Below are 24,456 nucleotides of genomic sequence, written 5' to 3' on the forward strand. Positions count from 1 at the left end.
GTCCTGCCGTTGGCTATAGTGAGATCTCACCGTGAAATACCTGCAGCACCGTATTTTGACTCAATGCAAGGGCAAACCAGGGCACCCTCTCCTCTGTACCGCATACGTTGAGTATGGAAAAGTAACTTCTCACTGGTAGAAGTGTTTTGACTGGGAGCTTAATTTATAGCGGCTCATAGAATTGCAATGTGTAATAAGCGATGTCCTTGAACGTTTTTCATGTGCTACTAAGTGACTCTTTAAAAAGCATTGGTTTTCCTTGTAAAAATCATTAAACTTTTTAAGGAAGAAGTAGTAGTCTAGGTTAGTAATCATCACAGTGCTTTAAATACTAGTGGATAATTAGTGATGTGAATAAATTAAATACATTTCAGGTATAATAACAAAGTTGAGGAAAATCACCAAATATTAGCAAAGCTCCAAAATCTAACTACTTTGTGTTGCATGCTGTTTTAATGACTGGATTTAAAAATGAGCATAATTCCAAAGAAATCACGTTTCACATAATAAAAATTACTGTGACATAAAATATATATTTTCTTAAAAAGTACTTGTAATATCAAAAGGACTGTGAAGTATTAGCCATTTAATACAAATTTATCTTTTCTTGCAGATGATTACATTTTCATTTTAATTGCTCACATTTCCCGTTCTGATCTTAATGTTTTATAGTAGGCAAGACATGCCACAAAGAAAAAAAAAAAAAAGATTTTATTTGTTAGTTAACAGTCTTCAGAAGTCCTAATTTGGCCAATGTGTTCTGCTGCAAAGTCTTGGAATGCTGTCTTGCAGTTTCAAAAGTGATCTTATTTGGCTTCCCAGAAACTATTATGCCTGGAGGATGCCATGAGAACAAGGGCTGCCTTGTTAACAAGTAGAAAACTCTCAAAAACAAGATAGGATCCTGATATAAATCATAATTTAGATGCACAGAGCTATGTTCACAACCACAGTAATGTAATTCATTTACATCTAGTTATTACTTATCTCCACCCGAACTACTAAGTTCAGGAATGCAGCTGCCTTGTGCCTTATGACTCGTGGGGGTTAGGGAAGAATGACATCACCAAATTTAAGCACATTACCATGCTGACATAGTGGCACCTTGTTTTCCCTTCCACAGATAGAGCGAGGATTGTGTGCTACCCCCCATTCTTCCAAAGAATACCTTTTTTCCCCTTTCAAGCAGCTGCTATATGAAGGGTTGCAAATGTCACTTCAACTAATGATGAATGATGCTTGACCCTTGGACCTGTTACTATGAATTTTATGCAATGCTAAATTAATATGAAAGATCTCTGCTAGAAGACTTCAGCTATTATGCATGCAGCATAAATGATATGTTAAACAACCCAAATTTTTTTCTCATAACCATGGTAAAATGCAGAGCTGCTTTAACGTTTTGATGTGTATTTCCACTTAAGATTAGTATCTCTTAGTTCTAAAAATATTTTTGGTAAGCAAATCAGTTTGCGAAAAACATTGTCAAAAGGGCAACTGGCCCACATGTCTTTGTTGTTCGTGTTTGAATATAATTAATTATGTAAAGCAATAGTTAGTGGGAGCTTAACAATTAGTAGAATCTGTCAAATAGTCACACGGAAATTACTACCTAATTGAACTACTGGTCTTTTATTGTTTCAGGAAGCAGTGCAGAGTGTCATTCTTTTATCTCATAAGTTCGTTATTATCGCACATCACATTTTTCGAGCGGTATATGCTTCCTAGTAGACTAATACATAAATAACCCTCCCGGTAATGTCACAGTGTGCAAAAGTGTTTGAAATAAAAACACCTGTTTTAATTAGCATTCAGATTTGTGCAGTTAAAAAATGATAATCCTCTTGCAGTTATATGACATTTTTAAAGCTTTGAATTTCCATCTGTATCTTATACGATGATGTTTCAGGATTGTCGTGAGTTAATTATGTTAACTTCGGAAACATTGCTTGCATTTAGAATGAAAAACTTCAGCTTGAATAGCCAGGAAAGCAGATGCTATCTTTCTTGTCAACTGCTTTGTTGTGCTTTGCCTTGAAACTTTTTATAAGATTCTGTACCCAAAAGGAAATATAAATCTCCATTTATTTGAAATGTTACCCTAATCTAATCAATATTTTAATATATTTCTTGTGGGAGGGACCTGAATGTATCTCAAGGAACCAAAGACATGAAAATCTCTTATTTTATGTTGAAATCTTCCTGTTATTACAAGTCCATTCACAAGACTAATTTGAAGAACAAGAAAAATGCAAGCATAATAAAGTTTAAAAATTGTTTCGAAGCATACCTTTTCTCTCCTGAAATATATGCCTGTAAGTTTAGGTGGAATAAGAGGAATTGGAAATATTATAATGAGAATGCGCATCGAGATAAACCCTGCAAAAGGGAAAGGTAAGCACAAATATACCGTTAATGCGGCAAATCTGCATTGCGTCCTATCACAGAGCAAGTGAAAACGCAAAATGTAGATGCCTGCGTGAGATGGAGGAAAAGGTGTGATGTTAGAAACGATTTGGTGGGTGCACGAGAGGCCGTGTCTCCTCCTTCCACGTGAGACTTCGAGGCGCGTGTGGGAAACGGAACATCATGCCGCTGAGTCACCTGTATTTCATTACACCCCCCTCTGCCAAGGAGGAACCATAAACATTGCCAAGGGTGTTTACATGTGCCTGAGGGTATTTACGCATCTTCTGAAGCTCATTAAGAGAAGGTATAGCTGCACGCGTGGAATTGCACGTGGCAGGGTGGATGGAGTTATGTTTTTAAGCCCACACTGGTCTTGAAATGTCAACCTTTTGGATAAAAAGACCTAGGCAAGGTCTTAAATGTTTCTGTGTACGCAGCTCTTAATTCTACCGGTCATGCAATTACATGCATTTCATGAACACAGGTTTGATCATAAACTTAGGGCTTCCACTTTTTTAAAAGCGTCGTATTCTTTAAACAAAAGCTACTTTCATTGTCATAAAAATTTCCATGTTTGTAAGTAGGCGTTGTACAAGAGAAGCTAAAATGCGCAGACTAACCCCTGCCTGGATCAGGACATACTTTAGTATCTGGTTCTCAGTTGGTGTGGCTTCAGAGTGGACGTAGCTCTGAAGCTGATGAGTTTGTGTGAAAAAAGTGCACTTGCTGAGAATCTTCCCTATTCAGGGTAACGTGATTCTTAAAATGCATAAAAATATTTGAAAATTCATGTTATTATTACCGCTATTATTATCAAAGGACATTTCGTTAACATTTGAAAGTCCTTCAGTACTCTTGAAGATATATTTGTTTTAGCAACTTATATAATCCCCTCCTGTTTAAAGTTTTGTTTTAAACACATACAATTATCATCTCATGCGCCCTGATTCAGTAAGCACTTAGAAGCATTCCTATCTTTAACAGCATAGCCAGTCCCGCTAATATCCAGGGAATGGAATTAGAGCTTCAGATATTAACAAAAAGTAATGCAAATGTGAATTAAGCAACATGGTTTTGAAGTAAGTTGACTGAGGACTTTTTATTTCTTAGACTGAATGCGAAAGTTTGACAAAAAAACATCAAAGCAAGCATTACTGATATTAATAATTATTTTAAAAGTATATAAAGTTGAATATTTAGGCTGTTAACTAGAAGGAATTAGGCACTGAAATAACCTTCCAGTAAGGATAGTAAAAAAAGATCCTAACAGCTTTTAGGCAGAGCCATCAGCAGAAATATAATATATGAACATACATATATAGACATATACATATATGGACATCTAGAATAAGAATAGTAATGTTGCTGTTTAACGTGTAAGGCACATTAACTAAAACACATTAATTTACCTGCATTATAGAATATAACTATTTCCGAGGTAATGAGTCATTTGCATATATCAAATTTATATTTGTACCTTTGTCTTTCTCAGTGTAACTTTTCCACACAATTAACCCCACATCTAACGTGGGACTTTGCTACTGAAAACTCTTACTGCCTCGTGTCTGTGCGGGAACCTACATGACACGAAGTGATATTCTCTGTCCTATATAGTGTCACACATCATGTAGTCGATAACAAATTGTCACGTTGTTAGGTAACAATTTCAGCCAAAATTTCATGAACTGAACTAGGGGCTATGAAGCATGAATTATTCTTATGACCCGAGAGCAGGCCTGGGTTCTCTGGCTTGTGTTTTTCAGGACAACTCACTTTATTGCTAATAGAGAAAATAAGTAATGCCTAAAGGCAAGGTGCAAGTATTAAAGTGCTAGTTTGAAAGTATTTAACAAAACTGTCCTTTCATTTTGAATAATTTGAATAAAGTGTTTAAATGACCTCTTCCTAACCAGAAGAGAATATAGAGAAGAAATTAAGCTTTATTGGTAAATTAAAGCCCAAATCCCATGGTTGATGAGAGATATGGTCCGTTTGAAATAGTTACACTTTCAGACTTTCTCTTCTACAATCAGCGGGTGGAGACCAACATAATCCAATTAATTGTAATTCCCTTTTGTGGCACTGGTACAGTGGTGAATGATATAGTAAGTCCATTGAAGTCTTATCTTTGGTCAGATAATCCAAATGGATTCATATTATGAAACAGTCCTTTAAAAAAGTTCTGATGAACAGAAGTGTTTTGACTTTAGTGAACCAAAAGATAATTTCTATACAAAATAAAATGTTTTGTCCTTGACATTTACAGAGCTTGTGTATACCTGATTTCATGTAAGAATATTTCTTTCAGCTGGCTTATTTCAAAGAGCCCTTTCATTATAAAAAAAAAAAAAAAAATCCAGAATTTGTTCTCTGGACATCCTACAAACCGGTGTGTGAGAATGGAGATTTACGTGTACGAGTAATCTTTATTCTTGTAAATAGTCCCATTAAAATAAATGTGATTACAGATGAAAGGAATATAGGTATAACATTTTGAGAATCGCTTGAATTTCTATTTTTCTAATGAAACAATAAATTAATATTTCATTGATAATCCTTATAACTGTAAACAAATCATATATGTATGTTCCTTTTCAGTATTGCAAGTGGACTAGGGGGATTGCTTAATTTTAGCTCAAGCTTTGATCTATTTACATTTGGAAGTCATTTACATAAAGGAAGCCATAATAATCTTTATTGTTTTGTTAATTATTTCCTTTGATTATTGAAACTCACTCACTGAGGCACAAGCTTTTTGTTATTGGGGGCAGTCCCAATAATATATTTGGCTATGTGCAATAAGTAAGGATTGGGTGGTATTCTTGTTTTTTGAATTGTTTTCCTACAGACCCTTTCACTTTAACAATCGCTGGAGACAGGATTGATTTAATGCATCAGTAGTCTGATCCAGTGCTACACATTTTGTATTTCTCCTTTCCTTTAAAGTTGTCCATAGCAAACCCACGTTACGACAGGAGTGTTTTCACTTGTAGCATGTTGAAATCTCATATTTACTAAAGGATACTGAGATACCGTTTGTGGGAGACAACACACTAGACCATATATTAAAGTCAGATCTTTTCAGAGTGTCTCAAAAATACTTTTTTTCCTTTTTATTTTCCTTAAACTGTCTGGCTGAAATTTAATACAAAGAATTTTTTACCCTTTGGGGTACATTACATATGAAATAATTTATGACCCATGAATGACAAGAAGGCAGTGAATTAGGTTTCAGATAAGTCTGCCAAATATTACAAAACATTGTGTACAGATTTTTGGACTATGAAAAGGCTTTTGACAAGAATGGAAATAGAAGCAGTGTTAGAAACAGCAAGAAGGGGAAGAACAGAAGAGCTACATGACAGAATCCTACAGCACTCTGAGTTAGTAGTACAATTAAAAAGATAGGAATAGGAACATATTTTTGAAGTATGAAAATGGGACAGAGTCATTGTCCAATTCCTTTCTCTATTAGATCTTGAGAGCCTTCAATTTATTTAAAATGTAGATTTGTGGACTCTAACACACACAATTCTGATAAGAGACCTGACTGTAAATGGGAAAAAAAAGAAAGAAACCTCTAAAATTAGATTGCAGAGAAGCTTACTGGAGAGCAATTACACAATAGAAAATGTTAATAACAGATTTGAAGTCAGAAGGGAGATATTTACCTTGACTAATATATGTATATACAACATACGACTAAGCGAGGAAGATCAAGTTGAAAGCAGAATTCAGAATGGACTTTTGCCTTTGAATAGTAAAATGTATCATGAAAAGTAAGTTCCTGATCTAGGCACATATTTGATGTTTTTGTTCTGCAGTCTAGGATATATGAAAGCGAAATACTAACATCCACCTAGAAAATGGAGTAAAATCCATTAGCTGGCACAGAGGAATGAGAAAGTCATTAGTCTGGTGCAGAATGAAGAGGGAAGAATAAACAGAAAGAAAAACTACATAAAGTGTGCTTTAACTACTAGGAAGAAGCTGAAGTTACTGCTCAACAACTAAGTAGAGAGAATTAGATGGAGGACAGAATCTTACCACTGTAAGATAAATGTGATTTTCACTCAGCAGAGCAATTTAATCTCTGTGAGTTGCAGAAAGTCTGCCAAGCTCCACCCTTGCGCTTGGGCAACCTTGGTGCTCTGAAGCTGAGAAACCTCCGCCCCGTGGGAGGGTGTGAGCTGGGTGGGAATTCCTCCATGCTCTTTCCTTGTCCCTTTCTTTAAACCCTTGGGGGTATCCGAGTATTTCTTTGACCCTAAAGGAAGGAATAATTTGGCCCCGCAGGTTTCAGTTGCTCAGGCTAGGTATGCCTGCTCCTATTCTTTGTTAATAAGTCACCTCCGAGGGAGTCTCGTGGAAGTATGTTATCTGTAGACAGGTGGTCTATTTATTCTTAGGGAGCTTTCAGCTGCATTTTGAGTGCAAATATTCTATATTTAAAACCACACCTTTTCCCATATGGAATAGTTGATTCAGCTAAATTTAATGAATTTTAAAAGTACTTGTAATTATAATCCTGTTAAAGTAATTATTGCTTCAAATCACAATGATAAAACATGTTAAGTCAAAACTAATATTGCTGTCGTCTAACCCTGTAGCAGGTATTGGCAGTGAATGATGTATAAGAGTATCTTAGTGATATTTCTGGTCACCAGAAGGATTCTCCTTTCAGTACCACTGTATATTTTTATGCGTCCAGTTTCAAACAGCAACCGATAGCATAGAAATTTCCCCGACGCAACGGCGTCGCTAGCTGACCACTTTTCTAAACCTTTGAACTACTCTGCATGCTTTCATGACGTACCATTTCTGAACTTCTCGAATGTACTGGATCTTTTTCACAGGAACAATGAGACAGTTCATCCCTCCCTTACTCTGTGGACTTCTGTGGAGTTATGTGAGGATGAATACGACCCTGTGTCCCCAAGTACAGAAATCTTTTATTTTTCTGGCACAGACTGAGATTTAAGTTAGCAGCACTTGGTTGTTCCCGAATGCCCCCAAGTCAGTGAACTGTCATTTCAGAGAACTGGAATAAACAGCACCCTGGATGCACATAGAGATGTTCTGCTTTTTAGTTTAAGTTGCTCAGTAATTTGCACCTGGGCTCCATTGTAATGGGCACTCCAATAATAAAGAAATGCTCAGGCATTATAACATCATGGCTGAAATTTTTTTTTTGAAAGAGCATGCTGTGTTCCTCTAGCAGAAAAGGAGTAAATGCATGCAAGCTTTTTTTTTTTCTGACTATATCCTTGATAATTCATCAATGGTAGCATTGGATGGATTCAGTAGAAGCTGCTTAGAAATACATTGTATACAAAATTTAATGATTTGCTTAGCTGAAATTTTCTTTGATTTGTTTAAACGCTCTTGGAAGTGCAGTACCACGCACTGAGTGTAGGCAGGACAGTGGACCTCCCAAACCTAGCAAGGGAGAGGGGAAGAAGGGTTATGTAGCTGGGAGAGAATTCACGAAACTCTGGTTGAATGAGGAAAGTATTGCTTTGCATGAGTTGAGACTTCTGCTGTACTATTTAATCAAAGTTCAAGGGATTGTATGCACTTTGGAGTGTGTATATAAAATGCAATGTCAGGGCGGGATTTACTGAGGGGGAGAAAGCTAAGCATCATGTGTTGCATCGCCAAAGGGTGAGCTCCTTGTCATATGATGCGCAAGAGCCTTCACCACCTCACAGCATTCCATTGCTGTGTTGTCTCGGACATCTCTGCGCTCTATTACTGCTCTAAATCGAGTGTGATCACTTTAAAAGAATCTGTTTGTCCCAATATAGCAATACTTTGCAATAATTTTGAGCTCACATCATTCCTGGGGGGGTAAGAAGGCTGCTGTGTCTCTGCCCTAGTGATCAGAGAAGCTGTGGCTTGCAAAATGCAAGTACAGCTATGAAACACACATACCTTTCAGTGTATAAATTAATATTTGTGCTGTCAGTCATGACAGAAGCCCTCTGAAAGAGATTTAGTGATGAAGGAGCATGCCGAGGACTTATGCAAGTGAAGAACTTCTGCTTGAGTCTGTTCTTTCTCTTTTTCCTATCAAAGACCATGAATGACCAGCAAATTATTTTTGAAGAATATAACCAAAAAACAAGAGGTGTCTTCAAGACACCTTGAGAAAGAAGAGGAATGACTCTGGACGGTTTGTCTTTTCCTAGTACGTGCAAGAGGAATTTTCTTTTCCTCTTTCAACCACAGGACTCTGTTTTAGCGCTCTCACTAGTAAACTGCCTATTGGGAAGGGTGAATCCAGCAAGTTTCCCAAGCTTTCAGTCAACTGGGAATGCGTTGTGCACACCCAGCTCTTCTGCAAAGATTTTGATGTGAAGAAAATTGTATGCATTAGTTAACAGTGCTGTGCAGGACTTTCTTCAGGGGACATCTCCCTTGGCATATGTGCTGGCCCTTGGGATGGAGACTCCAGTGCTCTGAGGTTTCACACACTGGAGCTGAGGGTTGGTCGGACCCCGAGTGCCAAAGGTTTATAGAGGAGTACAGAGGTGGCAGCTCTCGTGTCCGAGTGCCCGCCGGGCAGGGCATTGCCATCCCAGTGCTGCCGTGTGCAGCTGGCAGCAGGGAAACGATGAAAAAGGCAGCGATGTTAGCAAATGGATTTCAGCATAAGACCAAATCAGACATGTTTCACCAAAGTCTTTAGAAAGTTTTTTGAGGCACAACCTCCATAGCGGACCGGGCGCTGCTAGCTGTGTTTGCAGGAAATTGCTTTCCACGTGATTCGGGGTCATCCATGAGTCCACTTGCAGGAAGATGTAATACCCTAAGTGAAGTAGGACTTCTGAATGTGGTGCTCTGGGATTTAATGGCAGCATGGGCAAAAGACAGTGTCAATAGCTGGGAAAATACTTACATAAATTTTCTTAAAAGAAAAATGAACAAGCAGTGCTCTCAGATAACTGCATTTTGCTCCCAGAGACTAGTCTACATACCAGGCAGGGCATGTGGTTAGAGGAACCACATCCATTTTCTTTCAAAACTGAGCTCCCTGTACTGCCTTGGTTGATTTTCTTTTTTTTTTTTTTTTTTGTCTTTAGCTGATCTTTCCACAGATTACTTACTTTCTTTTGGACAAGGATAACCTTATGATGGTATACTTTAACCAAAGACCAACTCCTGTTGGGTTCTACTGCAGACATTGCGAGTGCCATTACAAATGTATATTGCTGAAAAGGCTGATTTACTAACAATAATAATATAATAAAAACCACATTCCCTTCACAAATGTATTGTATATCAATTTTTTTTTAACTAATAACCTTGACAGGTGCCCGTGCTATTTTTTTTTTCCTTAATGTGGTCTTTATATTTTCAGCCCAAGTATTAGCATAAATTTTATGGGATTTTCTGGGCATATTTGTGTCTGTATCTAAGATATATGATATCAACTGGCAGTGATGGTTGAACTAATCAAATACTACTGACAAGTTAAAGCAAATTTTTAGGACTGTGAGATTTTGAGCATCTTCCCAGATACAGTATCTCCTGACTGAAAGCAGTCCTTGACTGTCAAGTTTAAATACCAGATTTGGGACTTAATCTTTATGTAAGCAAAACACCCCAATAAGAAATACGTCTGAGCAAAGCCAAAAAGTCAGGTCCTCCCCTTAAATCTAGCCTGAAATGCATGTGCGTGTTTGTTTATGGCCCTATCGCCATGGTATGTGAGCGATTCCAACCAGTGGGAACCAAAGGAGTCTTAGACTGAATGGACTTCTATTTTCTTTGTAATTTTTTTTTTTTTTTACTTGGCATTTGTTCCTTCTAGCAAACATTTTCAAAAACTCTCTTATTGCTAGAGGGAAAATTGACACCCTTTGCTTTCACGATGATACATTCCTAACACGTTTCCTTGAAGAGCTGGAAATGGTGCAAAAATCTGGTAAGATAAGTCTCTATAAAGCCTTAGAAGTCAAGCATTCCACTTTAGACATTTAAGACAAACGCATGGCAAAAACAAGTTGTTTTTTTTTTAAGGTTTCTACTTAAAGTTCTGTGCCAAAGCTACAGTACTTATACATTTTCTAAATGTGTTTTAAGCAATAAGTTGTACAACATTTTTAGAACATGTGTTAAGCTATTTCTCTAAGAATGAAGCTCTTAACAAAACATAAGCACTCTGCATGAGATCTTAGCAGCAAAGTGCTTAAAAGATAAAGTAAGAATTGGTACCATGGGAAGAACACCAGCTGTAGAGCACACAGGTCCATTATGAGAAGTATGGTAGTGGGTAGGGAGAAAATGATTTAATCAGGAGTAAAACCAATTTTATTATAAGGGCACGCAGGGGGTGTGGCACCATAGTGAGAGGGACATTTCAAAATATCTGACAGATTTCAACAATGTGAAAACCCACCCTGTTCTTTAAAGTGACAGTAAACCCCATCAGGTCTCTCTTTTTGATGCTATTGTTAACAGTTGACTGTTTAAAGCTGGCCTGCTAAGATGCTGTCGATCTAGTTCAATAGTGTGTGGCAAAATAAAAGGCTAATTGTTGAAATACGATCAATCAAATATGATCTCAGAGTCTAAAGAAGATCCCCTCTGGTAACTCATTTGAGATCAAATCATTACTTTTATGATTGAGGTAATTCAATGGGAAAAAAAAAAAGAAAAAAAAAGAAAAAAAAAAGAGAAATGAAACCAAAGAAGCAAGCAAGACAACTAAATGAAATGCACAAGTCTGCCTTTGTTCCAGCTTTGTCTCACATTACTCCAAGTTAAGGAATTGGGTCTATTCCTTTATTTGTGTACATTTCCTGAATCCAGACATTTAAAAAGCATTTAATAACATTTATTAAATAGAAGTTGAAAGACGACTTCTTTTGAATAAGTTTTTCTATCCAAAAGTAAACTCTAGTGAGAAAACTATTGCATTAAAGTACCAGGGATCTGGAGTTGTGGGTGTCCATGTGTCTCCAATAATTTTACCATTTTGTTTAACAACAGTTCAATAAAGAGGCTGCTCTTGAAGCCAGCTGAATTGCTAAACATGAAATTTCAGTGACATTTAGTAAAACATTTCAGGGTTATGTTGCTTCAAATTAAATTTGTTCAGTAGTTTTCATGGTTGGCCCCCGATTTGCATTCAGACTGAAATTTTCTAAAAAAGAGAATCATAGCACATGTGAAAAAAAGCGAACTCTATTTTTGGAGTAACAGAACTTGGAGAAAATGTGTGTGTCATTTTAGTTTGGACTAATAAGGATTTGCACTTTCCTAGAGTTCTATATGGATTATGATCTCGCTGTTTATTACGTTCTAACAGTATCACACTACTAGAATTAAAAAGAAAAAACAAAACCAAAGAAAAAGAAAATAATCATCCAATCTTGTTTTATTTTTATTAGAAATTCTATTTTAGCATTTAGTTTCTTTTATATTTAAATTCCTTAGTTCAGTCAAGATTCAAAAGAAAACATTTTTTTTTGTTTGCAAAACAGTTTTGTAAGCACTTGTGGTTTGTCTTTAGTGTGTTATCATTTTTGACAGCTTTGCATAGCCTAGGTAGGCCAACAGGGGTCTGTCTAATATTGTTGCTGGGCAAATCTTCCTCCCAGAGATGAAAACCAAACAAAATATTTTTGAAGCAGTAAGAAGGAATTAATATCCTTTCTCTCACAGTACTCTATTCCTTGCTGACATTACATTCAGGCAAAAAAAGGAGAAAAGCGTTACCCATTATTCCCTTGTACATAGCAAGGCTAACACATGTAAAGCAATAACTCATTTTCTATTGCCATGTTTAGCATATGTCTCCTGTTGGCTCAGCAAGGCCTTTAGGCCGGTCCCCTGAGCCGGCCATCGTTGGCAACTCTTAGCCCCTCGGCCTCAAAACCAAATAGCTTTGAATCATGTTGAGCTGTGATGCTAATTTTCATACTGATGCATTATGGGAATAAATGTATCTGACATACTGTGTCAATGGTACTGTCTCTTTGTGTCTCTTGTTTTTTGTTAGCTGCATTCCTACAGATGGTATTCCATTGAAAATGTTCTCTTCCTACAAAAAAAAAAAAAAAAGAAAAAAAAAACATGCACAGCACCAAACCTCTAGGTGCAGAAGGCTGTTAACGGTTGCTGATGATAGTAGGCAAACATTAACATAATAATTAGTGTCTTGTAATTGTTTCATTAAAACCAGTTGTTCCATTTCTCCTCGTGTTTTCCCAGAAGAGAAGCTGAATTTGGACGACAGCCAGTGGGAGGACATCCACGTTGTCACCGGAGCACTCAAGATGTTTTTCAGAGAGCTGCCTGAGCCGCTGTTCCCATACTGCTTCTTTGAACAGTTTGTGGAGGCGATAAGTAAGTACATCAGATACAGTAGAAGCTAGTGAAATAGCCTGTTATATAAAAATAATAATAAACTTAAAAAATAGAAGAACAGAGGCATCTCAAATCTGACTTACCTTCCATTACCCGTGATCCTGTCTTTTTATTGTTTTTGACTGCCTTTTATCTCCTACAGCATTTAGTTATTTAACTGGAGAAAAAAATATCAAATTATTGATCTATAAATTTTGTATATGCAATTTAACTGTAGTGCCTAAAATGGTTTAGGAAAGGAATTAAAATGTGTATGTATTCAAAATATGCTAGGCTGATAATCCATATATCCCCAAACACAAGAGAGAGACTAATAATTGTGAATCATGTTAGAAGGGGCTGTCTTTATGTTAATCAGAATGAAATGCGTGTGTTTTGTTCCACAAGGTTGCAGACTCTTGCCTTGCAGTGATCACAAAAAGAATGCAAAAACATTCATGTTCTCATTTTCATATCTACCTTTGCTTTATTATTTTATTTTTGTTTAAAGTTAGCAGGCATCAAAAGTATTTTCAAAGTCCAAGGCATTTATTCTGTTACGTGTCCCTGCGGTTTGTGTGATGCAAACCCTCTCTGTATTTAATATAAGCAGGTGCATTTTGTAAAACTGTGTCGGCTTGGAAAAACTTGACTAAAAAACAGAGTGATTTGGGGGGTTACTCCCATTGGAAAGGAGGGGGGGAGAGGGACAGCTTAAAAGGAAAAAGCCTAGTAGGAGATTAATCAAAGGTCCAATAGAGAAAAATCTCTAGGAAAAAAACAAACCCAATAAAGTGCTTGGAGATCTGTTTTCTGAATGATGGGCATGCATATTTGCCATTACTGTTAATGAGAGCTGTGTGTGCACATGCGCAGCTGTCAGAGAATATGAAACCCTTAATGTATGGCTCACTTTGATTTTATATTCATAAGAGTCTTTAGTTCAACTAAAGCTTTTCAAGACCCAGCATCAGATATAATGAGGTTAAATACATCTCACAAGATCCTTCCCTTCTCGGTTATTTAGCGAGGCAGTGCAGTTAAATACACAACGCAAAGAAATGCATTACCTGAAAGTTTACTCTTGGCAGCTCACTTTCTTCTCCTTTCAAAGCACATGGAAACTAGATGGAGAACACCATCTCTCGAGTTTTACGTTCCTGATGCACAGTCTCAGCAGTACTAAGAGGGGAAAAACAATAAAGAATTTCTTACTGTTCAGCTTCAGTTTCTGCGATGCGTTGGGTTAAGATGCTCATTGAAGCACCAGCACTTGAACAGGCCCTTCAGGTGGTTCTCCATCCACCTGCTATGACCTCTTGGAAAGGAGGCGATGCGGTGCCTTAAGCGGATGTAGTCAGTTCACAGGGCACAGCCTGGCGTGCCGTTCATGTCTCTTCTTATGCACCTCATCTTGCAGTCGAGTGTTTGATACCTATCCTCTGCCATTATCGCTTTCTCTTCCTGATAACCCACCATCATACTGGTCTTCTGGGGCTAAATATAGTCTTCCTCCAACTTATTGCTACTCTTCATTGCCCTTTGACGTACGTTTTGGCTGAGCAAACACTATTGTATTCTGAAGAACATTATCAGGACACCATGATCTCATCCTTCGTGCTGTCTTCTGCTCTCATCCTCTCTGCTAGTGTCCAAGTCAGGGTGATTTGAAATCTTTTGGTGGCCCGGTGGGGAGGTTTTTGATAGTTAAAATAATAGGTAACCAGTAATAGACTTGCGAATTAAGAGTTTGAAAGCATGTCGGGAAGAGACTGTCTACTAAAGCATTAATATTCATGAGTGAGAAATTAATGTCCCTTTCTGCTCTTTGAACTATTATTAATTCTTATTATGATTTTGAGAGCCATTATACACATTGATAGGCTAATGAACAGTCATTTATAGAGGAATTTTAAGACAGTTTATTCCTGGGAAGAAAATACTAGCACTCTAAGACATGCTTTGCACTATTTCAAAACCCTAATTCTTGTTGCTTGCTTTACTGCACATCAGGGTGATTTCTACCTAATCCAACTGTCTAAAGTAATCTACGATTTCCAATCAATCTTCTCTTTATTTGGCCTTTACTGCCATGGTGTCTACAAATCCGTATTCTCACCAACTCTACTTAAAAAATGCCTATAAAGAACAATTAGGTGTTTTCACTGCTTTTGGAGCTCTTTTGTATGTTGATAGTCCTGAGGTAAAGTAAAAAATCTCTTTTCTTCAATATCATTTCTATTGCAGCTGATTCTTTGGCTACTTTGTGCTAATTACTCTGCCTGGTCAGTACAGAGCTGCTAGAAAATTACCCTTCTTCTTCAGGCTGTTGAGAAAAAGCGTCTCTTGTACCTCCGTCTTTTCTGTCTGTTCTTCAAAAATGGGAATTATTAGTATTCAGGACATGGGTGTGCAGTACAGTTAGAAGTAGTGCTTAATAATGCCAGAAATAAACCAACCTGATGACGGCTAGGAAAAAGGTAATTAGGACACATTCCCATGCTGCCATGATGATTATATCCTTGGTCTGGCACTGAGAACCCCGTAGTCAGAGCCACACATTTGGTAAGTAAGATGAAGTGGTCTAAAAAACTATCTGTAGTAGGTAGTAACAAGTTACCAATAATATTTCTTGGGGATTTAGTCATTTAGCTAGAAGTTTCAGGAGGAATGGGTACCCAAGAGGTGCCATGGACTCCTTATGCTGATGCTACTTTAAAGGTTATGTGAAAAAATCCATAGCAAACTTAGTATTACTTTTCCTGGATGATGCCATTTTAATTAGCATCTCTATTATGTGCATGGGAACAAAATTTTACAATACTGTGTATTAGGCAAAGTGCTTGCTCTCCACCTTCAATTTCCTCTATAAATAACTTTAGATATGACCATAATATTAGAACAATTTAGATATGACCGGGATATTAGAAGATAACTCAGGGCATTATAGAATCTCAGAATTCTGCTTGCCAGGCTGAACCTGGATAATTACTGTCCATATAGCTTATATCGGAGAATTTATAAATGATAAATGGAAGGCCACAAGACCTCTGACCTAATACTAATTTTGTTTCTTAGAATTTGGAAAGCAGGTTTTTTCAAGGACTTTGTCTAGTATATTACTGGCTAATATATTACATTTTGTGGTATCTTGGATGAAATATGCACTTCTAAAGTGTGCCCAAATGCTGCTATGAAGTCAGGTTCAGCCACACTTAAATTACTCAGCACCGCAAAGAGTTATATTGATTTTCTGGAAGATCAACAGACGTGGTTCAACAGATTGTCTGCAAGTAAAATTGTGCTTCATGTGAATAAGGTGGTAGAAGTGCCAATAACTGAAACACTTAATCACCTTATTTACAGAATTCATCCCGCATGGCTATACAAACTTATGCCAGGACTTCAGCCACCGAAACAAAAAAAACCTACCCCCAAAATCTGTTAAGAAATATTAGCAGGTATATGTGTTAGTTGATTATAAATCTTTATTTTAATTGAACTAGTTTTCTTGAAAGGTCTTAGGAAGAAGGCGTGGAAAAAAAGAAATTTGTCTACTACAGTCTTCTGTGCAATGATGTTGGATATCCACAGCATAGGAATTATTCAAATACCAACTAGTCCTTCCAGATCTTTTCAGCTGGAGAATGTTGTATAGACAGTGCATCTGTATAGACAGTGCATCTGTCCAACTGCAGTTACAAAAAAAACCCCACTGATATTCCACAAAGGAAAATTCCACACAGTTCCCAAAGCTACAACATCTGTCTCTGGTTTGGAAGGCTTGAGTTCAGGTCTTTGATTTTCTCTGCAACAGGTTGGAAAGATTACTACATTGGAAAGATTTTTTCAATGAGGTCTAGTGATTATGCCTTCATTTCAGTTCCTTATCTCTAATATGAATTTAATAGGTGTCACGTAAGTACTGTAGATAAATAGGTGATTTATTGTTTAAAATGCACACGCAGAGACAGATGTATATATATGTATATACTCTAAATAGAAATCCTTTTGCCAGAACTATGGTTCTTCCACAGACAATTTTCTGAATGAAGGTATCTGTTACTGCTGTGGGTTTCCCACTTAAGGCAGATGAACACAGGAATTAGATTAATAAAAATGAGGTGTTGCAAAATCTGACTTGCAAGCTTTCAGGTGGAATCCACAACCTAATATGAGATATCTCAGGCCGCAGTATGAGGAACAGAAAACATGGGATCCACATCAGCCACCAAGTCCCTGGAGAAGGGACAGCATTTGTAGGGCACCAGATCTAGCTAGCATACGAGGCTTAGGTCCTGGCAATCCCCCACAGGATCAGGCCTCCCCAGGCACTTAGGCAAAGTAATCCCCATCTCTGGAGCTCAAACTCTTCAGCCCCGGCAGAAAAGGAAGCATTCCTCTGCACAGGGAGAAGTAGAGCCATAGGCACCTAAAGGTCTTCGAAGGCCACAATCACAGCATCTAATTAGCTTATGCATCTTCAGGGATAGATGGCAGCTGAATAAGGTTTTTCAGAATTATAATGCTGAATTTGAGTGCCTAGACACTACCTAGGGTCCACATTAGATACTCATATAATTTTTGTTTTTTCAAGAGCTAGATATCATTTTTTTTTTTTTTTAATTGCTCTGATAGACCATTAACACTTTTTTCAACTGATTTCACACATATCCTTTCGATATATGAATTCGGGTATCCTGCTGCATGCTAAGCAGAATTCACAATGTCATTCCTATCAATCCTATAATGTTGTATGTTACCCTACTATATGGAAACTGAAGATGGTTATTTAGCATCTTACACATGAGAGAGTTTTATAACTTTTTTGCTTATTGAAAGATGTTAGATAAAAAATTTATTACAGTTTTGCTGGTATGAGATACTGGTCTTTACTGGTCTTGTCTGACAAAGTCTACGATGATAACATAGCAAAGCAACAGACTCTTCTTTCATGAGAATGATAGAGTTTTTTTAAACCCACAAAAGCTAGCACTGCTGTCAGTCATTGTCAGTCCTCTCCATGTTGGTCAGCTGTCTTCATCTCCAGGATGGCTGGCATCAGTAAAAAGGTTTTCTCTGAGCTTGGGTTCTAGCCCTGCTTCAGAAAAGTCCCCCAAGAACCTGCTGCCTGTGTGGCTCGAGAAAACATGTTGCAGAAACTCACGTGTATCTGGGCAATGATCATGCTTCGGTCTTCAGCAGACCATAGCAAATTTTGCACTGAATAATGCAACTTTTGAGGAGTTTGAAGAGAAGCTGTCTGCACCAAAATCAGGCAAAAACTGTGTCAGGAGGCAATAAACAAATCTAGTCATCAATACATAATCATGATTGAAGAACAAAGCTACACTGGTTGAAAACACAGTGTAGCAAGGACCTGCTCTGAACTACTATGCAGTGTTATGAAAATAGTAGCTGGGAAACAGAAATGAAGTAAATGCATTCATTTATTCTGACAGTCATAACATCCCTGTATCATCTTGGTGGAAAGTTACAAAAGATGTCTAAAGAGATTTTCAAAAGACATCTAAAGAAACCTCACTCGAGGCTTACAAAGAACAAGGCTCAAGGCCAACTCGTCTTGGAAAGACAAGTCAGCATATTGCACTGTAAGAAATCCATGACAGTCTCTTAACATCATCACGTAATAGGTTCCTGAGAAACCAAATCTTATCAGTCTCTGGCATTATGCAAATTTCTGTCATAATCTCAATCTGTGGGCTTCAAGTCCTAATCAAACTGCCTTCAGATTCACAGCTGACGAGCTTCCTATTGAAATCGTCTTCCTACCCTCCATTTACTTGTCCAAGGAAGTTTTGGGGCTTGGCATGGCATCAGAAAGCCTCCATTTCATGTGAACATGGTGATTTATAAATAAATCCAAGGTGACCACAATATATCTCACATAATAAATCATAATTAAGACCTTTTCAGCCAAATCTAAATATTAGAAGGCAGTAGAAATCCATAAACTAAATGTGAACAGAACAAAAAGTGTAGAAACAAGAAGTCTTCAAAAGCTGAGGTGCAACTCTAAAAAATTTCTTAAAAAAAGGAATGATTTTGTGGGTAGCGTAATCTCAAGGATATCCATCCATGTAAATGTATGAATATGCGTATGGTATATCTTAGACATATGTATTCTCCCAAGCACAAGGACACTAACAGTAATAATAACAGCTCATTCAGAAAGTGGTACTAGGTATTTTCAGTGGAGGTTGAGTACTATTAAACCCATTTTGGAAAACTTTTTGAAACATTATCTGGAAAGTTGTGTGAAATTCTGATTCAAGAATGATTAACTGATATTGGAATAGAAAGAAAAAAACCGCACATTTTAGAAGAGATGCTAAGATGAGACTAGAAGAGAAGGCTTCTAATCTATGGGTGTTAACATAATACAGACAAAAAGTGTATATGATCAACCTGAGTGAAACCAACAAGTAAAAAAAGAGGAGAAAGTGCAGTTTAAACTAAAAAACTATATTCCACAAGAGAGGTGTATAAACTGGCTACAAATATACTTAAGCTGTAACATTCCCAACAATTGTAACTACCGTATTCTAGCACAGTCTCCACTCAAATTCGAGGCAGTAAGAAAGCAAGTAAATGGAGGCTGTCATATTTGTAATAGCAGCAAACTGGTAACTAAAGAGGTTCATTCCAGGCTTTTTGTTCCCAAGAGGTGTCAAGGAACAATATGCCCCAGTAACCTCCTAGTTCCCTTTCAATGATCTTCCCTTCATAGTTGCAAACTGTTTCTGCTCAACAACATTTTTAAATAGATCTTTCCAGGTCTGGAAGCAACTGTTTTAGGAAAAACAAATAAATTGGAGGGCATGTCTATGAATAGATTTTTTTCTTTTGAGGTGGAAAATAGCCCAACATGTTCAGGAATAAAGGGCATTGGAAAGAAAATTAGTGGGTAAAATGTTTCTTCCTTTTTTTTTCTTTTTTTTTTTGCTTAGAAAGTTTTACCTAAGTTGTTGGAAAGAAAATCCACACAGGGCTTTGCTCTGCGAAGGATGCCCAGGTAACACCTGTCCATAGGGAGCCTCATCCTAGATTGACTTTGCTTTTTTTTTTTTCCGCCCCTAAACATAAGAATCTGCCTTTAAAAGAAGATACGTTGCAATATTTACTAATCCATTTCTTTTGTTAGCACACAATTCTGTTGGGCTACAAAAAGCACTTCATTACACTCTTAGTTAAAATTAACATTTTAACTGGTGGGGTTTTTTTCCCCTCGTGAACTTTACCTAACACAGTGTCCCAGTGACACCATCCAATCAGTTAATTTAGCTTTCAAGGAAAAGAGGAGAATTTGAGGAACCTCACTGAAAGGGTTACATGAGTAATGAAAATGGTCTTACTATTAAAGAAACAGAAAAAACTGTATAATTTGGTCTTATAAATATGGTGGAGGCTTTACAATTATCATCAAAGGAAACGAAAAAGTTTTAGAAGAATTTGTACCTGGATTTTGCTGTCATGCAAAAGTTTGCACAGGAGGGACATATTCTCCCCCAGCTTAGTCTTTTTTGTTATTATAGTTGTAATTTTTTTAGCATAGTGGAAATTTTATTGCGGATGCCTGGCCTGTCTCTTAACTCATGCTAATTATATTCATAATTAAATGTTAAACAAGAATTGACTAGGCCAACTGGCTTGCACAGGTGTTTGTGATATGAATGGTTTAATGCTTACACAATAAATTAGTGGATACAAATCTGCAGTAATCTGCTCAGAAAGAGTCTTCTTGAAGAACTTTGCTGTACATGGTAGGTCCAGCATAGTGCTTTGAAACCAGGACTTGCAAATTAGACTTACTAGGCAAGATTATGTCAAAACTGTGGCTTCTCCTCAATTGCGCAAGCGCTAACAAGGCTAAAAGTTGTTTTCTGGGCTCTTACCTGCCATGGGACACAGGTGCTCAGAGCATTAATGTTTATGGGGAGCTGGAGGAGTCATTGGATGCATGGTGGAAATGTCATCTGGGAAGCAGCGTGCCTCACTTCAATTTGCAAAAAAGTTGTCCATATTTGTAACTGATAGCCAGATTAACCGCTGAAGCTCCAGTAACTCTCCGTTAGCTTTACACCGACTGCCGGTTGACAGAGTGTGGAACCAAAAACTTGCAAATGGAAAAGGACATGGGTTTCAGTTTGCTCCTCTTCTATTTATTTTTTGGGCATGGAAAATAGTGTATTTGTGTAATTTAAATTCCATCTGTGGCTAAGAGAATCTTTCATGGGGGAAAGAAAGGGTAGAAGGAAGAAGCAAACCAGCTTGAGAGTTCATATGTGGGTTAGTCTAAGAGCAACTCACAGAGAAAATCAATCAGGAGAGAATGGTAAAAGAGAAGACAAAGAGAAACTGAGAAATCCAAGCAACAACACTGGGCAGAAAAGAAGGAAGAAAAAGAGAGAGAAGGAGCTATTTAGTGACTGTGACAAGATCTCTGTAACCTGGAGTGTTTGCAGGAGGCAAGGGGAGAGGAACTTCTCATGAAGGTTATCTGGAGCTTTTGACAAAGTGAGAATTGACACTCTAGGTTTGAGGGGAAAAATGTTTCATCAGGCTTGTAAGTGAGGCTTCCACTCGGGGAAAGTAATAACAGGAGGAGAAGCAGCCTATAATGCCCCAGTTACACAATTTCAGAAGTGCAAAAATGGAAGAGGGGAGGGGCAGGGAAGTGGGAAGAAAAGACCAGGAACGGAGGGAAAAGGAGAACCCTGAAGAACTAGAAAAGGGGATGCTGAAAGTCATCACCTCCAGCGCTGTGCTGTCTTCCTCTCTCCGCACACTTTCTCACTATCAAAAAGCTGCTACCTTCCCCAAGTAAGAGTAATACCACACATCTCTGTGTGGTGGCACATTGGATCTGAACCAACAAGGAACAGACATGATAATGTCTTGGTGGCAAAAGATGACAACTGAGTTGTTCTCTGGTCCTTGTCATGTAGATATTTGGAGACCTGGACTACTACTTAACTTTATGGAGTACTTTTATGCATCCTAAATACTTCAGGCAGCTTTTGTCCCTGGTAAATTTGAGCTGTGTTCACTTATACCAGTCCTTCAAGGGACTATTACCTCCCCTAAGGCTCTCCAGCACCAGCGTGCTCCGACCACACTGCTCGAGCACTCCTCACATCATCTTCCTTTGGAAATTTCTCCACCAGACAGTGCAACTTGGTGGATCCTCAAGTTCTGGCAGGTAAAACCACCCATAAACCATGCCTTAAGATGGACCATTACCTTGCAGTTTTATGAAATATTCTTTTATAATGATGAAAAATGTACATAGCACCACGGTGTCGGGGAAAGATCTTTGTAACTTCAGACAAGACTCCTGATAATAATGCACTGAGCTGGAAGAAAATGCATAACTTTAGCCTTTACACTTAGAACCATGACAAACCTTTGGGTGAGAATGTGGTAGAAGTAAAATTAAGTAATACAGACCCTGCTTTAACTGTATCTTTACCACCTGAGAGCAGTAATTTGTCAGGAAGAAATTACAGCAGCTCATTTTTTCTGGCAATGTTCTAGAAACTGTCTGAAACTGGCGTGGAGAAAGAAACAAGAAATTAAATGTTCTAAAAATTCCACAAAGTATACAGGCACAGAATCAAGTCATGAATGGTCAAAAAATATCCTCACAGTTTACCATAATAACACACATACGAAGTTGGAAAAGGAAAATGCCACGTTGCTAAAGGGCGTGATAAAACACAGTGATATGACTAGAATAATAACAATAGCACTATCAGCAGAATACTCACTGAATCTCACAGAATTTCAGAGAAAAATTAAGTCACAGGTTGAAATCAAGCAGAGATTTGTCAGGGTGGAAGTCGAAGGCCCCCTTCCCTGAAAGCATCGCCTTGCGGCATCGCGTGACACAGGCCTGGCTTCCCAACATCACTGTTTTGAGGGGATCTGGGTCTGCCACGGGAAGCGCGATTGCAAACTGAAATACTTTGGAGAAGTAATGATGTCTAAATGTGAGGGTAGGCTTGTGTTCTTACCAAGGCTGGGCCAGAGTTCAAAGTTAATAGGATTTATAATGTCTCTTGAGGGACACAAATTGTGAAAAAGTAGTGCTGGAAAACTGGGTAATGTGGCTGCGGAAAAGCATCTTTAGCAGCTGTACTACACCAGCTGTACCAGATAACAGCTAAAAAGAAAAGTCAAGTAAAGTAAGAAATAGTGTGGGAATGGAAGAAATGAGTAGTGCTGCACATCCTCCTCCTAAACGGGTGTCAGGGAGTGTGCAGCCCCGAGGCAACCTATTGTACAAGAAACTCATTGAACAAAGCTCTTACTTTTAAGGATGCTTCCTTGGGTGCAGAAACATTTCTGCAATCCGCTGCCTTGTGCTTGTAGTAGAGATACTGAATTTGAAATGCCCACAATTTTAAAATAAAATGCAATTCATCTTGCTTCCCGGAGAGTCAAACTGCTCCCCCTTTGACTCCCTTCTATATAAAATTCATTAGCCTGTTAACCCGTTTGACTATTGTTACATTTTGGCCAAAGCACTAATGCTTTAATTGCCTGGGAAGGTAGTATATCACACAGATAATCTCGCTGAGATCAGGAGCCCAATCTAATTCACCGACAGCTCATGGGCTGACTCATTCACTGTTAAACACTTTTAAGTGATAGTGTTGCACTGAGGAAAAAAAATGCAAGCCAGGCACAAAATCCCTTCACCTAGGTTTGCTTAGATGATTAGAAAATCAAACTATGTATTAATACAAAAAGTAAGATCTGAAGGAACCAGAAAGGTAGGACTCTCAAAAGTTTTAGAAACCTAAAATGTAACTGAGAACTGGAGATCTGCTTAAGCTCGTATGAAATACCTGGTGTTTGTAACTCGTTATCAGGAGAGCCCCGGCGAACACGGGAAATACTTTCCAAGCTGGCACTGCTACAGTGTCACGTAAAGGGCAATAGCTGCACATATAAAGAAAGCGTGATGTGAGCAGCGGCCAGGACTAAAACCCAACCTAAATTGCACTGTGTATCTTCTCCCCACACTCCCACAGGTGACATTGAAAGTACAGAGGGACAGGGAGGAAATTGTCCCGGTACCTACACGGGGTGCCTGCCCGTAAGGAGGGCAAATAACGTGAGCACAGTGGCAACAACTTTTTTCTTTTTCTTTCTTTTTCTTTTTCTTTTTCTTTTTCTTTTTCTTTTTCTTTTTCTTTTTCTTTTTCTTTTTCTTTTTCTTTTTCTTTTTCTTTTTCTTTTTCTTTTTCTTTTTCTCTTCCTTTTCCTTTCTTTTTTCTTTCTTCCCTTTCCCTTTCCCTTTCCCTTTCCCTTTCCCTTTCCCTTTCCCTTTCCCTTTCCCTTTCTTCTCTTTTTCCCTTTCCCTTTCCCTTTCCCTTTCCCTTTCCCTTTTCTTTTCCTTTTTCTTTTTTTTTTTTTCCTTTTTTTCTTTTCCTTTTGAAACAAAAATAAAACAGGAGAAGAGGGAAGGGTTGCCTGGCAGGCAGGCTTATATACGCTTCTGCAGCTCCAGCCCTGGGCTATCAAGTGCCACTTCTAGAACGGCCTTTTCCTTGGCTCATGTTTGATTTGCATCTGTATGTTCACATGCAGCCAGAACTAACCTACGCTCTGCAGCTGAGGTCGTTGCTTGTTTTTCTTTACACCACAGATCATGGCACCTGA

At 37.9% G+C, this 24,456-nt stretch overlaps 1 protein-coding gene across 1 annotated transcript in view; it reads left to right on the forward strand.

Annotated features, from left to right (window-relative positions):
• ARHGAP15 (Rho GTPase activating protein 15) overlaps window positions 1-24,456 on the forward strand; it is a 340,420-nt gene that overhangs the window by 264,562 nt on the left and 51,402 nt on the right. The window contains exon 12 of the mRNA XM_009318944.1: window positions 12,631-12,765. Within this exon, the coding sequence (XP_009317219.1) occupies window positions 12,631-12,765 (135 nt within the window). The remainder of the gene's footprint in view (window positions 1-12,630; window positions 12,766-24,456) is intronic.

This window comes from Pygoscelis adeliae, unplaced genomic scaffold (assembly GCF_000699105.1).
Source record: "Pygoscelis adeliae isolate BGI_AS28 unplaced genomic scaffold, ASM69910v1 Scaffold222, whole genome shotgun sequence".
Taxonomy (NCBI): domain Eukaryota; kingdom Metazoa; phylum Chordata; class Aves; order Sphenisciformes; family Spheniscidae; genus Pygoscelis; species Pygoscelis adeliae.